The 15,498-nt window shown below is 36.3% G+C and overlaps 2 protein-coding genes across 4 annotated transcripts in view; one reads left to right on the forward strand and one right to left on the reverse strand.

Moving 5' to 3' along the window:
• The window catches only part of LOC128230082 (uncharacterized), a 32,514-nt gene extending 29,382 nt beyond the window's left edge, over positions 1-3,132 (reverse strand). For 2 of the 3 annotated variants that reach the window (XM_052942078.1, XM_052942077.1), the window contains exon 1: positions 3,029-3,132. The gene's annotated coding sequence lies outside the window, so the exon portion shown is untranslated. The remainder of the gene's footprint in view (positions 1-3,028) is intronic. The other variant, XM_052942079.1, reaches the window with a different exon arrangement.
• A 1,242-nt stretch (positions 3,133-4,374) lies between these two features.
• Positions 4,375-11,813, forward strand: LOC128229695 (cysteine-rich venom protein pseudechetoxin-like). The gene is made up of 11 exons (XM_052941488.1): positions 4,375-4,513; positions 4,737-4,771; positions 5,158-5,251; positions 5,586-5,662; positions 6,356-6,446; positions 7,582-7,727; positions 8,753-8,838; positions 9,737-9,837; positions 10,261-10,365; positions 10,702-10,821; positions 11,390-11,813. Exons 1-11 carry the CDS (start codon positions 4,477-4,479, stop codon positions 11,512-11,514), a joined length of 1,017 nt encoding a protein of 338 aa, XP_052797448.1. The 5' UTR covers positions 4,375-4,476; the 3' UTR covers positions 11,515-11,813.
• The last annotated feature ends 3,685 nt before the right edge of the window (positions 11,814-15,498 follow it).

Consider the following 15,498-nt stretch of genomic DNA (forward strand, 5'->3'; position numbering starts at 1 on the left):
AGGTAACCTTGACCTTTGACCTTTTAATCTCAAAATCAATAGGAGTCATCAATAGTCATGAACAACTAGCATACCAAGTATGAAGTTCCTGGACCCAAAGGATCTTTAGTTATTGAGTGGAAACCGTTTCTTCACCTCAAGGTCACGTTGACCCTGATCTTTGACCTAGTGACCCCAAATTCAATAGGGGTCATCTACTAGTCATGACCAACTAGCATACCAAGTATGAAGTTCCTGGGTCTAAGAGTTCTATAGTTATTGGGCGGAAACGAAGTGTGACGTACTGACTGACTGACTGACAGACTGATGGACTGACTGACGGACAGGGCAAAAACAATATGTCTCCCCATGAATGGGGGAGACATAAAGATATTACACGCAAATGATTTTTACATGGAAGGTCACCACGACCTTGACTATTGACCTTGTTACCCCCAAAACAATTGGGATCATCTAGACATCATGACCAACCTCACTTCAAAGTTTGGTGAACCTAGATCAAAGCATTCTCCTGATATTGCACGGAAATATTTTTTTACATTAGAGGTCACAGCGACGTTGACCTTTGACCTTGTGACCCCCCAAAATATAGGAGTTTTCTAAACCTCATGATCAACCTCCCTACCAAGTTTGGTGAACCTAGGTCAAACCATTCTCAAGATATTGAGCGGAAATGTTTTTTACATTGGGGGTCGCCGCGACCTTGACCTTTGACCTAGTGACCCCAAAAACAATAGGGATCTTCTACACCTCATGACCAACCTCCCTACCAAGTTTGGTGAACCTAGGTCAAACCGTTCTCAAGATTTTGAGCAGAAATGTTTTTTATATTGGGGGTCGCCGCGACCTTGACCTTTGACCTAGTGACCCCAAAAACAATAGGGATCCTCTACACCTCACGACCAACCTCCCTACCAAGTTTGGTGATCCTAGGTCATGCGGTTTTCCAGTTATCGATCGGAAACGAAGTGTGACGTACGGACGGACTGACGGACTACCGGACTGACGGACAGGGCAAAAACAATATGTCTCCCCCAGAGAGGGGGAGACATAACTAGTTATGGTTTGCAAATTCCACTTTATAAGTATCATAATAACTGGTTAACTAGATAAGATTCGTGTTACCACTTACTAAATGAAATTCGCAAATCATAAGTAGATAACCAGTTGTATAAAATTAAATATACTGTATTTATAGAATTATAAACTGGTAACACGAATCTTATTGTCAACGAGTTCAGCTGGATACGGTTTAGTCTGCTATTTAATAATTCATATATTGTAGAGTTGACACCTTTAATTGATAATTAAATGTCACTGGCTGGAATCTAGTTTGTGTATTGATAACTGGAAAACAAATGCACATTTGAGTCAAAAAGGAGGAAACTCAAACACAGATACACACAGGCTGTCCAGCACTTTTTGGCAAGAAATAAGGGCTAATTTTAGGGGAAAAGAAAAGAAATTTTAAGGCGAAATTTAGGGCTAAAATAAGGTATTTAAGGGCTAAATATGGTGGTTGTAAACATCATAATGGACTTACCTCTAAAAATTTAACAAGAAATAAACTTGACATACACCAGGGTTCCATAGTCTCAGCTTTTATTTTACGTTAAAGACACATTAATCATGAAATAGTGAGTGTATTAATTTGTATTTTCAAAACTGTTAAGGCAATTAGAGAAGAAAAATGGAGAAACAATGGTTATAAAATGCCACAATAATGCGCGTTTAGGGAACTTTTTTAATATTTGGATATTCAATTTGTTCCCGTTCAGTCGCCAATTAAAATATCATCAAAGACTCTGAAGCGGATGTTTATATGGACTAGGTTATAAATAGGTCAAATTTTACACATCTACGTAAATTCAATTTGTTTTAAAGTTTATATCAGATGCATTTATTCTTTTTATCTTTCTAACCATATATTTGAGTAACAAATAAATTCAGTTAGTTATGATCTATTAAACTTAGTTGGTTAATATAATGGAATGACAGAATGGGTGACAGTTGATCGTTTGTTATTACTAATAGTGAGGCATGTCGTCTGCTACAAGCAAGCTGCTAGGATTGTAAATGCCAGCACGTGGTAATGTTTACAACAGATAGTTTATTACTTCCAGTACTGTACACCAATTAGCCACTCCACCGGCAAATTCAAATTTTTGATCTGACAGTTGGATTTGTTTCTCCAAGGCATGTTTCTAGTGGTGATTCAAAAACAAATCAAGGATTTTTTATTTGTATTTTTTTACTTAAGTTTCATGTCTAACCTATTTGTAGGTATTTCTTAATTTTGAAAAAAGTGTCCCTGATGTGAAACATGCATAAATTTTATACAAAAGCTTGCCCACCTGTAGCTACAATAATGAGCGATCAGGGATACTCTTTTTTATTATTTAGACATTTCTTATGTATCCCTGTAACGCTACAACTCTCTACCATTTAACAACGGGCGAAATGATATACTGTAATAATATGCATTGATGTTGAATGATAATGACAAATTTGTTCAATTTTTATCCGACAGTGATCTGAACTTGATTAAATTGGTCATTAGAGTTGTTATTTTCACATTACTATATTATGGGTCACGAATACCGTTATACATGTACACAACCAGTCAGATTTGTCCCATATTTACCGATATCAGGATACTTGATAAACAATCGACACTTGTACATGTTATGATAACATGTTTTTTTAGCATACTGACATAACTTAAAAATATGTGTTTAATAGTAGGCAAAAATATTTTCGTAGAAATTTGAATTTATAACGGAGATAATTTAAAATTGTGGCCGCGAGGATTCTCTGCGCAAGGACCGCTTGCTACTTTTTGCTGGGATGGTGGACGTCACGAGTCTGCCATATTAAACAAATCGTCAAAAGATGAGTCGTTGACGGCCATTTAGGTGGACTAGCCCACCTGAAGGTTTATAAGTCCTGTTGCCCCTTTAAGGTATATAATACCTCTAACAATACCAAATATCATCTCATAATATACTAGTATATCCAAATACAGTACCTTTACACCTTACTGTAACGGTCAATCGAAGCCAGAGATAAACATGAGTTTATAACCGATACTAAATTCGTACTAAATTAGTTCAAATTGCCCTCGGAACTCAGCACCCATAAATCGGTATGACTAAAATACGAAAATACGCTATTTTCGCGAAAAGTAGTGTAATTTTCGCGAAATAGCATTTTTTGACTAAAATACGAAAATAAGGTTTTTGATGAAAATAAAGTTATTTTCGTGAAAGTAGAAAGTAAGATTTTGAAAAAAGTCTGAAAATAGGGTTGGTTTGGGTTGAAAATAACACTTTTATAAAGTTGTTTTCGCGAAAATAACATTTTTGATAAAAAAATGTAGTTAGTTTTGGGCGAAATATAGTTATTTTCGTGAAAGTAAGATTTTGCTCAAATCTGAAAATAGGGTTATTTAAGGGTAGGCCTATGTTAAGTCCGCTGCAAGTAGATCGCGTAGTAATTTAATTTAGCAGTTAAACTTAATGACTTAGCTCTTGGGAATTATAATTATATTTGCAAGAATATACTTCGCTGGCAGCCAATTTAAACTTGGATCAATAAATACATATATATGTACTTGTATGCTAAAACACTACAATTAATTAATGATATAATTACAAAATTTACGAACTACTTCTACTGATGTACCGGCATACATCGGGATCTGGTCATTTCGTAACCTTTCTATTTCGTAACCGCTCAATCTTGGTTATTTCGTACAAACACACAGATTTAAAGATTTAACGTAACACGATTACGATTTGAAAACTGTTAACGAAAGCTTGTGATTGGGATAAACTTTCAAAAATATATAATTGATATGTTCGCTGTTTAAAACAGTGAAATACCATTTTGATATCCCTGATAAATCTCTGATTAACCCTCGGAAAGCATCAACTTAATTGTCATATTTTAACATCTGGTGTATCTTTAAAATTTGTTCTGATTAGCACCCTGTCTTATATCACCGCTAGAAAGGATTACAACGTAAACCAAATATTTTGGAAACGGTGTTATAAATGGTTTCTTTTAATTAACCTTTACCATAAAATCATGTAGTTATCTATCATATTAATCGAAACATTATGTTCCTCAAATATAGACAGAACATTCAACAAAACTTGAAAATTTCAAAGAGCATTGGGCATTAGAAACGTGTATGAATCATTGATAATCCACCGGCATTAAGTGAAGTCCACGTTGAAATAGATGGCTGATAAGGAAACAATTAATGTTTCAATTAAAGGTTTATCATCTGGACCTCATTGATATAACTGTCAATGACACAATGCAGTTTACAAAAGGTTTCAGGCGTTCTCTTAGCAGTAAAAAATGCTATGGGAACCAAGTATAAACACTTGATGGCTTTTCCACATAATTATTTTGGAACGGAAACGCCTATCACCGATTTAAAAACAACAATAGTATTTCTATAACAAAATGTATTTTGTAAGGATTTTGTTTCTGGTGTTTACGGGTAAGTATTTATATAATGTTGAATTTTAATTATTACAATTTGCAATTATTTTATTAAATTGTTATAATAAACAATACAGTGTAAAAGTATATTTTCTTGTGGCTACTTACCTGTATTAAAATTGTTTCATGCTAAAGACTCAAAATAAAGCATGCACAAATACAAACATAATCTAAATGATAATTAAGAAGATATAAACATACAAAATAAATACATGTTTCAGTGCTTGATGTGTCATATGCAATTCACAAGAGAAGTGTAAGTTTCATTTTATATTTAACTCATTACAAAGCACTTATTATTTATTAATACTTTTACCAGCCTTCGAACGTTGACGGATTATCAATAACTTACGTTCATTTATAGATACTTTATATTCAAAAGTCGTGTTTGGTAAAATATTTTCTTATTTCATTTAATGAACAGCAGAATCGATTTAACTCATTTTAACAAAGTTTATGAAGTCAATAAGATCATGAATTTGAAGATATAACTTCTATAGATGTACCTACATACTCTAATATCAAATGCTACTCATATTCTAACTATTGTTTTGCGATGCATTCGTATTTGACTAAGTCGAAAAAAATGTGTATCTATTCTCCAAACTGTCTGATCACTTTTATAGTGCATATTCATTTAAGGCAAAGCCATCATCATGCCTTGATAGATACGAGGCTATTCCTGATCACACCATGTGTCTGAATAACATCAAAAACAGACCAGTCAAAGAAGCAGGTATTCTTATGGTGTTGAAGAATTGAAGAACTATTTAAAGTACAAAGAAACCAACTTTTCGTTTATATGGCATGCATTATGATTTTACATGTATTATTTTAAGTGCTATTTGGGGGTAAAATAAACAATGTAAACTTTAACAGATAAACCTTTGTGTTACATGCTCATATATTTCGATAAAAACACATTTTGGCTCCAGGGGAGTAAATATTTGAAAGTTAACAATGATGACGTTTTTAATTTTAACTTTTTGTTCTGAACAATCGGCCCGTTTGTGTAATGTTCTTGGCCAGTGTTTTATTATCAAGGAAAAAATATGTCAGCAATATTGCAGACAGGAGTGTAATTGAGAGGGTCCACAATCAGATCCGTGGTAACGTTACGCCAGCCGCTGCTGACATGCTGGAGATGGTAGGTTAAGCTTCAATGCATGGGTTGTCTGCAGTTAGACTGTGTACTTATTTGTATCTATGTAGTTATCAATGAGACGTGATTTAATCAATGAGTGTGTGAGAGTGTATTGAAAACTGGTAAATTAAATCAATGCACAACTGTGTCGATCTATAGAATTTTCCAACAGTTTTTTATGTTGATACCGAGTGTGTTTGTGAGTTGCATTCCTTGTGTATTGTGTTTGCTTGACCTTTCATAAAACGGCACAAAAATATATAGCAGCCGGAGTTTTTCCACTGGATGTGCCTCTGTATGATATGAAGTTTCTAATTCATGGATACGGTCTAAATTTGTGATGGATATTGGAAACATAAAACGAGAATTTATATGATAGTTTAGCGGTCCTTATTGTTTGTTTTTTGTTTGTGTATTGTTTTTTCATACTATTGATGGTTCATATGTAGCTCTATATAATCTTCTTAAAACCTAAAAAAAATCACAAAATTAGAATTAATGTGGCTTTATATTACAAATACTGTTATCAGTTTTTAAACAATTGCTACTGGGCACGCCACTGTAATTCTATGAGATTTACCAACAAAAATATGATCAAAACCATTTAAAGACAACCGATTTGAAATGCATATTAAGGTATTGCGCCTAGTTGTATTTGGCTATTGCAAAAACTCATTATAAACACATCAATTCCAGCGATACGACCAACCCCTGGAACTCGAGGCACAGCTATGGGCCGAAGAGTGTAAACTGGACCATGATGGCAATTACCAACGCTTCATGCCAGGTATCAACTCTGAAATAAATGTACACATTTACCCAGTTAATGAAAAAACCTACTTTCATTATATCATTTATCTCACTTAGGTTTTAGAGAAAGATCGAATACTACTCTGATTGAAAGTAAATTGAAAATCAAAATTGGAAATTTAAATGTAATTTGTAGATTATTCAAAGAAATAAAGTTACAAAACTCTTTTTGCCATGGCAACCGAAAGGAAATACTTTAAAAATACCTTGACAAACCATGAGGCTTAGAGCTTAGATATTTGGTGTGTTACATAGCCTAGCAGTCCTCTACCAAGTTTGTTCAAGGTATGCTCAGGTGGTCAAAACTGTCCCCGCGCCGGTGCTCACAAGTTTCTTACATACTTATATACTGAAATCTTTGGAAAAAAAATCTTGTTTGTAACCGTTAGGCCAAGACCCTTGGTATTCTGTATGTAGGAACAGACAGTGGTCATCCACCAAGTTTGTTCAAATTATCCTCTTCAACCAACTTCAACACCCCCCCCCCCCCCCGCCCCGGGATTCACAAGCTTCCTATATACTTCGATAGGGAAATCTTTGAAAATGTTCTTGACTGAAAGCGCTAGGGCCAAACCCGTGATATTTCGTATTTTAAAGCAATGATTTTTTGACCATGTTTGTAGTTTTGTAAACAAATACCGATGTTGTCCTCGGATAAACAATGAACTTCTGTGAACTTTTGACATACTTTCTTATTATTGAATCTACAGCAATGTAATTTGGAACATGTGTACAGTTTTGAAAACAAATACCAACGTTGTGCTTGGATGACATTCACCACTACAACATTTGACAATACTTGATCATAGTTCAATCACTAGTTGCATTGCCATAAGCCAACAGCTTATTCATTTTCATAAAAATGTTTAAAGCTTTCACTGAGGGCATTATGGCCCTCTTGTTTTTTGTTGTTGTTGTTTTTGGTGTTATTTTTTTTTTAATTTCCAACATGCAGTACATACATTTCTAAACGTTAAAGAGAGATATTAAGTTGTCTACTTTTCTTAAAAGTCTTGCTCGTTGATATACCTTTAATTCATCGAAGTTAATCTACATTTATTTCACATACTTACTAAAATTATATACTTTTATCCTATTTTCTGATGATAAAGGTCGGTTTATGGTTGGTCAGAATCTCGTCACCAGCCCCAACCAAATGAGCTGGGAAGCTGTGATCATGCTCTGGTCAAGTGAAGTCATTAACTTCACATACAACTCCACGGCAAACCAGCTGCACAAAGTAGGCCACTATACACAGGTTAGTATCAGTAGATAGTCTACTGAATCACACTGAAACACTGTCAGAGTCATATTGTATTCTATGACAAGCTTTGTTGTCGTAGGATTAACTTCAAATAAAATAGCGATAATGTTGGCCGTTATACAAAGGTGAAATGACAGTGTCCAACGAATATATACTGAATTGTTCCGTCAGTCATATATTATTATTATAAGTTCTCACCAACGTTGCCCATGCTCCGTAAGGTGTAGGTCAATATTTTTTTGTTTTTCTTAAAATGTATACTAGCTGCACCAAACCCTCTCTTAAAGCTTTTTGATTAAATATCGATAAACACCCGGCAATAGTTAATGGCTGAACCATCTTCTATTCAAGTTGGTATCTTTTGAAATCTATTTCGGCTCATCCCCGTTTTAGAAATATCAATCTTACTCACAGCAAAGCAAGTTATGTTGACATTATCCACTTGACTGTGGTGTTTCATAAGATTTTTAATCTTTAAATGACATTAAGGATATAGTTTTGAAAGTTTGTTTTAGTATATACGCGCAGGTCCCCGTTTCAATAAGACATCTTACTCGTAAACCCTACACTTGGTAAGGAGTTCTCAGATACAACCGTAAAGTAACGGGCAGAATCTATACGATAAATGTCCTAACGACGGTTTTTATTGAAACGCAATTTTGGTTTAAACATATTTTATTTTCAACGAACAAACATATGCAAAAGTATACAAAATAATCAATATAAGGATTGGGCTGGAAGTAGATAAACAACTTATTAGAGCCCTTTCCAACAGTTATATATATATATATATAATATATCATGAATTGCGAAATGTGATAACTGCATGAAGTATAGTGTATGAGAATAGAGATAAAGGTTGGAGAACAAAAGAGAGCATGAGAGTCGGAGGATTGTGCGACTAGAACGCAATTTTCGCCAAACACGAGGTTACACCTGGATTTTTACGATCTTAGACCTTATGTGCGATCTTTCCAGATGGGTAAGTCAGCCTCGTATATGTTTGTTAATTCCCATAGGTTGTTTGGGCGAAGACTGCACTGGTTGGTTGTGGGATGGCAGAGTGTGGCACGAAGTGGTATTACGCTTGCAACTATGGACCAGCGTTAGTATCATCCATACCTTTCTCAGAGTATCTACATTCTCTAACTTAAAGCTTGTTTGAACTTGACACATAATGAGATTACATTTATTGAAAAATATACTTTTTTGTGTTGTTGATTATTGTAAACTATATCAGATTTATTAATGTTTAATTAATTAATGATCGGCGAATTATGTTCAAATAAAGAACAGAAATATATTGGTATGCTATATGGACAAACAGAGAATTTTCCATCCAAAAACCGGTTTAACCTCCCCCCCCCCACCTCCACCCAAAGTGGGGCCTTGTTTCAGTTTCCACTGACCATTCTAATACGGTATCCCCAACTTCACTTAATGGCGATATTTTATATTTGTTTAATGTGTGCTGTCTTGGAGCGTTGTCTCTTCTTTGAGGTTTGTTTGGCCTCCACCCGTGTGTCTGTGAACAGGATCTTGTTAAAGTGGCTGATGTATTGTCCGTGTCAGACTGATTGTTTTATTTTTGTCTTATTGCAAGATAGTCTCGCTGTTGTTTTTTTTTATTTCTGGTATGTTCTCTGCAACTGATTATTTCATTTTACATAGTTCTATAATGCAATGGAAATAACAGGATCTTGGTTAAATTGGCTGTGTATTGTTTTTGTACTACTGCAAGCTTGTGTAATTATATACCGCAATGGAAATAACGTGGTCAACTCAGCAAACGAAATACGAAATTTGTAATAACTGGCACAAAGATACAGGGCCCGAGCAAATCAGACGGTCAACAAGAGACACAAGACAATAAAGACGGGCTACATAAATATCAGAATGTCAATTAATCTTCGGATCATCATGGAACGTCCATGCTTACGAATGTGCAGATTGCTGATAGGCTTGTCTATGTAGTTACAATTTCATTATTGAAATACTTTCAGCGGGAATATAGGATCTCTTGCCCGTCCGTACAAAAAGGCGACCAGTGGGGGATCATGTGACGACTGTGCCGGACACTGCAACGGAACCTCCAGATTGTGTGGTAAGTTGGCAATCGAAACTCTTCGGAAAATTCCGTATTGGTTCGGAATTAAAAAAAAGAAGAAGAACAAGAACGAGTGTGATCAGATTGATAAGTTATTAAGTTGGTCGATGGATGAGGCGTCATTGTGTACTGGTCATTGTCTCCGAGTAGTAGGAAGTCCACAGACATTAGTAGATTTAGTACTCGAACAACGCCTTATTGCTAACGTCCAGTGGTCGAACGACCAATATCACATTTATACCAGTCCCTATGATACCTTGTACTTACTTCTTTACGTTTATATATGTAATTTCCAATATCTGATCGTGTCCATTGTTCAAACCCTTATTATATCGATAAGTATTACAAGGGGAAATTGCAAAACTGTCATCATTTATTATCAAATTATTCTGTAATTTCTACAAAATTATTCCCTTGCAGCTTGCGGCGGAAAAGTTTGCCTGAATGATGGTGTCTTGAACCTGGCTACATGTGGATGCCAGTGTATCCAAGATGTTGACCACTATGACAGCGACAAATGTGACCGTACGTCAAGCGAATTGCTTTTCTGTCAGAAAAGAACGCCATGTGTTATTCACCAGTCCAAGTTCTGACCTGGCGATACGCTGCATTAGAGAATGTATTTTAATTTAACAATAAAAATATGTGGTTTTGATGATCGATAAAGCGCAAATGTGACCCTTTGTATTGGTGCTTTATTGCATGTAATTAATGTTTTATTCACAATATCTTTCTTTTGATGATTCATGAAATTGTGTGATTGTTATTACAGCAGTTTAAGGCAATTTGTTGTTCTTTAAAAAAAGCATAGCTACAAAAATAAACATATATCTAAGCAACCAATATTTTTTGCCCTTTTAGTGACATGTGAAGACGATGGGGACAGCCCTCTGTGCGGAAACTACCCCTTTGTCAAAGACCAATGTGCGACGAATGCAAAGGCCCTATACTTTTGCCCAAACATGTGCAATATTTGTCCATGTAAGTATACTATGGTTATTACAAATGTACACATGTATATAAAGTCTTATGTTAGTTATTATTTTTGTTTTTAATGACCTATATCTATCTAATTCAATGTGAAAAAAGCTAAAATGTCCAATATGTGAGTTTGTTTATTGCGTATTACACAAAGCGTAAAGTATTGAGTAATAGTTAGATGGACATGAAGTAAATTCTTAATGGGTACGAATGGGCGGAGTGCGCGTAGCAAACGAGCCATTCTTAATCATTAAGAAATTACTTCAGGTCATCTAACTGACTTAGAATACAACCTCATTGGCTGATATATTGACAACGCAAAATCTGACGCAGGGATTGTGCATCGGATGAGTGGCAGTAGGCGGACCTTTAAACACCCGCAAAAAGAGAAATTCTTAATGTCAGATTAAGTCTAGTACTTAATGATTGCCTATCTGCAGTTGCAATGGCTTAAAACACATGTTGTATTCTAAATATTCTTAAAGGAGTATAGACATAGCATCTTAGTGTGTGTTGTTTTTTAATTATGGCGAAATATTTTTATTTTATTTTTTCAATTTTATTTCAGACGCAGGGGCAAACTATACGGAAGGCAGTGTGGCATTGCCAACTGTCGGAAGCTCCTCGACAATGCTGTTAATTGACAGCTACCTTATGTTCACAATGTTACTGATAATGAGTGGTGTTTATTAACTTACTTTTCAGCAGACACTTGTATAACACTTATTATTTTATTTTTTGGTAGAGTCAATGTTTTAAAAAAAAGTGTATTTATCAGCCAATATAGTTATCCAATGATTACTAATTAAATGTGGAACATATCTAAGTTTAATAAAACTGGCTGCAGATGAATTTATTTACAAAGATTAATACTTGATTTTCCAAAACTAAATTATAAACTTTAAGGTGAAATGTATCAATGGTCATAATGTTTAATACTGTAAATTTACAAATAATTTATTAAAACATTTATACTTTATCAACTTTGTTTGGGTTTTTTCACACGCCTTTTTAGAAAGACTTGACTGCCTTATCTTTCGTAAGACTGCATCATGCACGTACTTGTATAAAAGCACCTATACCTAGGATACAACTTTCCTGGGGTTGAACCGGAATTGAGTACATTTTCCCCAGTACTACCCTTTACATATCGGGCGCTAGGCAAGGGAGCTTCTGGTACCATATTATAACGTCGTTCGGTCCGAGGAAGCCGGTTTTGAACCCCCGGCCTCCGCACCCGAAGCGAACGCTCTACCACTGAGCTATCCGGGGCGATTCAGCGAGGTGCTCTATTTGGTGATCGCATTTATTTGACCAACTATTTCCTCCCCTTATGTAGTCACGTTCAGTTTTGGCAAAAAAGTAAAACAACCAAAACATTAGTTTCGTTATATAAGTGTCGAGCGATGGTAAATTGTCGCGGCTTTGAAGGTGACATTAAAGTTTGGGAATTATTCATATTTATCGCAGGTTGTACATAACTGACATAGTTCGGTGACAAAAAGTGAGATAACATAAGATTGATTTAAAGTTGGCCAGTCATAATACAATACATACAAGCTCGCATAGCTTTTTTTAACCGACTCGTATTTGTTGCGTTGTTGTTCTTACAACAACCTGTGGAATGGGTTAGATTCATAAGATCTCAAATGGAGTTACATGTTTATTAATTCATACCCAAGCATCAAGTGAAATACAATACTACAGGCATAGCTATATATGAAACATAGTATTCAGTATGAATAACTACAATAAAGAAATATGCTGTAGTATATAAAGAATTGTGTCCCTTAGATACATTAAGATTAAGAATGCAACATTATTAACCTGATAAGAGCCGAATCGTCTCTCCATTTTTTGTTTATTTATTTCATGAAGCATGAAGAATCCATAATTTAGGCGGGATTATAATGAATGCATAATAAACTGCCCCAAGTGTTAGACAGTCTTGAAATGATCAAATGCTTGCAAGTCCCTTAAATCACTAGCTCGAGTAATCGTGTGATTCAAATATTGCAACGTTTACATTCCTTTGAATATGGTAACTGCTATTATACGTCCCTGCATTGTATAAAACCACTCAAAACGTAGTTGAGCAGTGCAGACGTACATTTTGTGCTCTTGGAATAAAGTGGATTTATAGTGTGCAAAATAAACATATTGTGACTAAAATTATATGTGGATGTTCGTTAATCTCAGCTCCATCAAGTGGTATTAAATTGAAAGTTTAAATTCAGACTAATTAAAAGTTATACATAAAAAACTGGAAAACAAAGGAACAACAAAGGAATAAATCTCCGTAGTGAACACTTTTTACGATAATTGGTGTTGACATTTACATTGCAGCCAGTCAGTGGTTACCGTTATTCGTACTGTGGAAGGGAGGTAATCCCTTGAGCGATAAACTAATAAAATGGGTAGTGTTTCCGACCCTGATGAAACGGATCCAAAGCGATTTGTTAACAATAGCTTGATTCAAATGAAAAAGGAACTAGACGAGCAAAAACGGTATATAGAGATTGATGATGACGAACACGACTATGATGATGTAGTATAATTCTCACAGCCACCATTACCGCAGAGATTCTTTCAAGATCTCGATGAACTTTTATCGAATCTCACCCGGAACTCATTCGTACACAATCTCTTAAGCTATTGCAGAAGTGACATCACCAGGATAAACGCGTACCGGGAGAGGCTAGCTGAACGCGCCAGGGGATTCCCGGGGTGTCCAGAGACAAGACTTGTAAATCGACGTAACTCGTCGGCGGGCACAAAAGAACAAAAGTGTGCAGGCGACTGTTATGTGCTACAGGCTTTCCTAAATGGAGAAAGATCGAAATAAATCAATGACGTTTTCACATCAGCAACATCCTCCCAACAGGAAGCAGTAATAATTGACTGTGATGCCGACGATAACTTTAACAAACCGGATATTTACGCCATGCTAAGCAAAATTCAAGCCGATATCGCTGATATATCGAGGCAACAGTATACCGACTCTTCACTGTGTAAGGTAATGCAAACTGACATTGCTAACATGACAACAGCTTTTCGGAGATTTCAAGGTACCTTAAATAGTGTATTAGCGTCCCTACCGACTCAGGGGAACCCTATAAATAAATTGCAAGATGACGTCACAAAGCTTGAGTCTGCGGTTAGCATATTGAATAAGCGCCTCGTAGATTCTTACGTCCCAGTGGCATTCCCAGGGGCCTTTCAGGAAAAGCCAACATCTAATACATATTCTGAAGCCTTGACGTCACCCGCGAAAGCACAAAGCTTTGCTGCGGAGCCATGCGAACCTCAGGAAAATCAAATGACGTCACCTAAAGCCGCGTCGGGACGTACATTAGTATCACGGTCAGAAGTACGCGTACGCTCACCAATTCGGCCTTACAATTCTAACAAATTGAAAGGAACCCAGGAACCGGAACTACGGGAGCACGAATCGACTCAAAAAAAAGCCGAAACAACGGGCCACACCTACTCACGAGCAGGCATCTCAGCCACAGGCGACCGCATATCGGAATACCAATAACTCCAGCGAGAACGCGCTGGCGTCAGCAACCGAAAACGAATCAGGCCAAAACCGCTTTATAGCAGTTCGGCGCCGACAGACATCATCCTACTTTATTGGCAACATAGACTCTACTGTCGTTGAGCAAGACATTTATGGCCACTTTAAAGACAACCGGGTGCGCCTGAAGCGAGTAACAATATTTCACGGTAGATACGGCTCTTCAGCTAAAATTAACATTTACCCCGAGGACGAGGAAACCGTTGAGAATGACGCATTCTGGCCGCTAAACGTCACCTGGCGGAAATGGGTCGGGAAGAATGAATGGGAACAGGAAAAGCAACAATCACGCCAAAAACGTTGGGACCACTATAGACGCCCAGCAGGTAAACGTTACCGGTTCCGTTTCCATGACGACGACAACGACAGCGAACGGGAGCCAGAGAGTGACCAAAGAGATAGGGATACACCGAGAGACTGCATTTGGCACTACAACAAGGAGGACTATGACGTAGTTGACGAATGGGACCCAACTAGGGACTAGTGTGTTAAACTGATTTGTACTAGTCCTAACATATTATAACAAAATGAATACCATACGACATACCTTAGCCATAATGACACTGAATATACTTGTTTGGAATGTTCGAGGCATCATGGCCTATTCACTGTCTTCCTTTCTTGAAGATAAGAAAATTGACATCGCATTTATCACCGAACATAAGTTATTGCCACACAATGTAAATTTTTTAAACTCCATAAATGCCAATTTTTCGGCATTCTATACGATAGACGAATCTCTTTGGAATCTTAAAATGTGGTAGAGGCGGCACTGCCATCATGTTTAGAAGCGATTTAACTTATCATGTTGATAAAATCAATAATATCGAAAACGATAGAGTTACTGGCATCGAACTTAGGACAGACACAAACATTCCGACATATCTATTCTGTGTTTACATGCCGTCAGATAGCGATATTGATGTTTATAGAGACGTCCTTAGCGACGTCCAGTCCCTGGTTGCACTTTATTCAAAGATGGGATCAGTCATCATAGCAGGAGATTTCAACGCACAACTCTCAAGTAACCTTGCCCCAGGTCAAAAGCCTTCCACCAAGTCTAAACTGCTAACAGAGTTCTTGGCTACAAATAGTCT

This window comes from Mya arenaria, chromosome 4 (genome assembly GCF_026914265.1).
Source record: "Mya arenaria isolate MELC-2E11 chromosome 4, ASM2691426v1".
Classification (NCBI taxonomy): domain Eukaryota; kingdom Metazoa; phylum Mollusca; class Bivalvia; order Myida; family Myidae; genus Mya; species Mya arenaria.

Coding starts and splice junctions, on each gene's coding strand:
- LOC128229695 (XM_052941488.1), top strand. CDS start 4,477: ATGTATTTTGTAAGGATTTTGTTTCTGGTGTTTACGG. Junction 6,447..7,581: donor TTACCAACGCTTCATGCCAG/GTATCAACTCTG, acceptor CTGATGATAAAG/GTCGGTTTATGGTTGGTCAG. Junction 10,822..11,389: donor CATGTGCAATATTTGTCCAT/GTAAGTATACTA, acceptor ATTTTATTTCAG/ACGCAGGGGCAAACTATACG.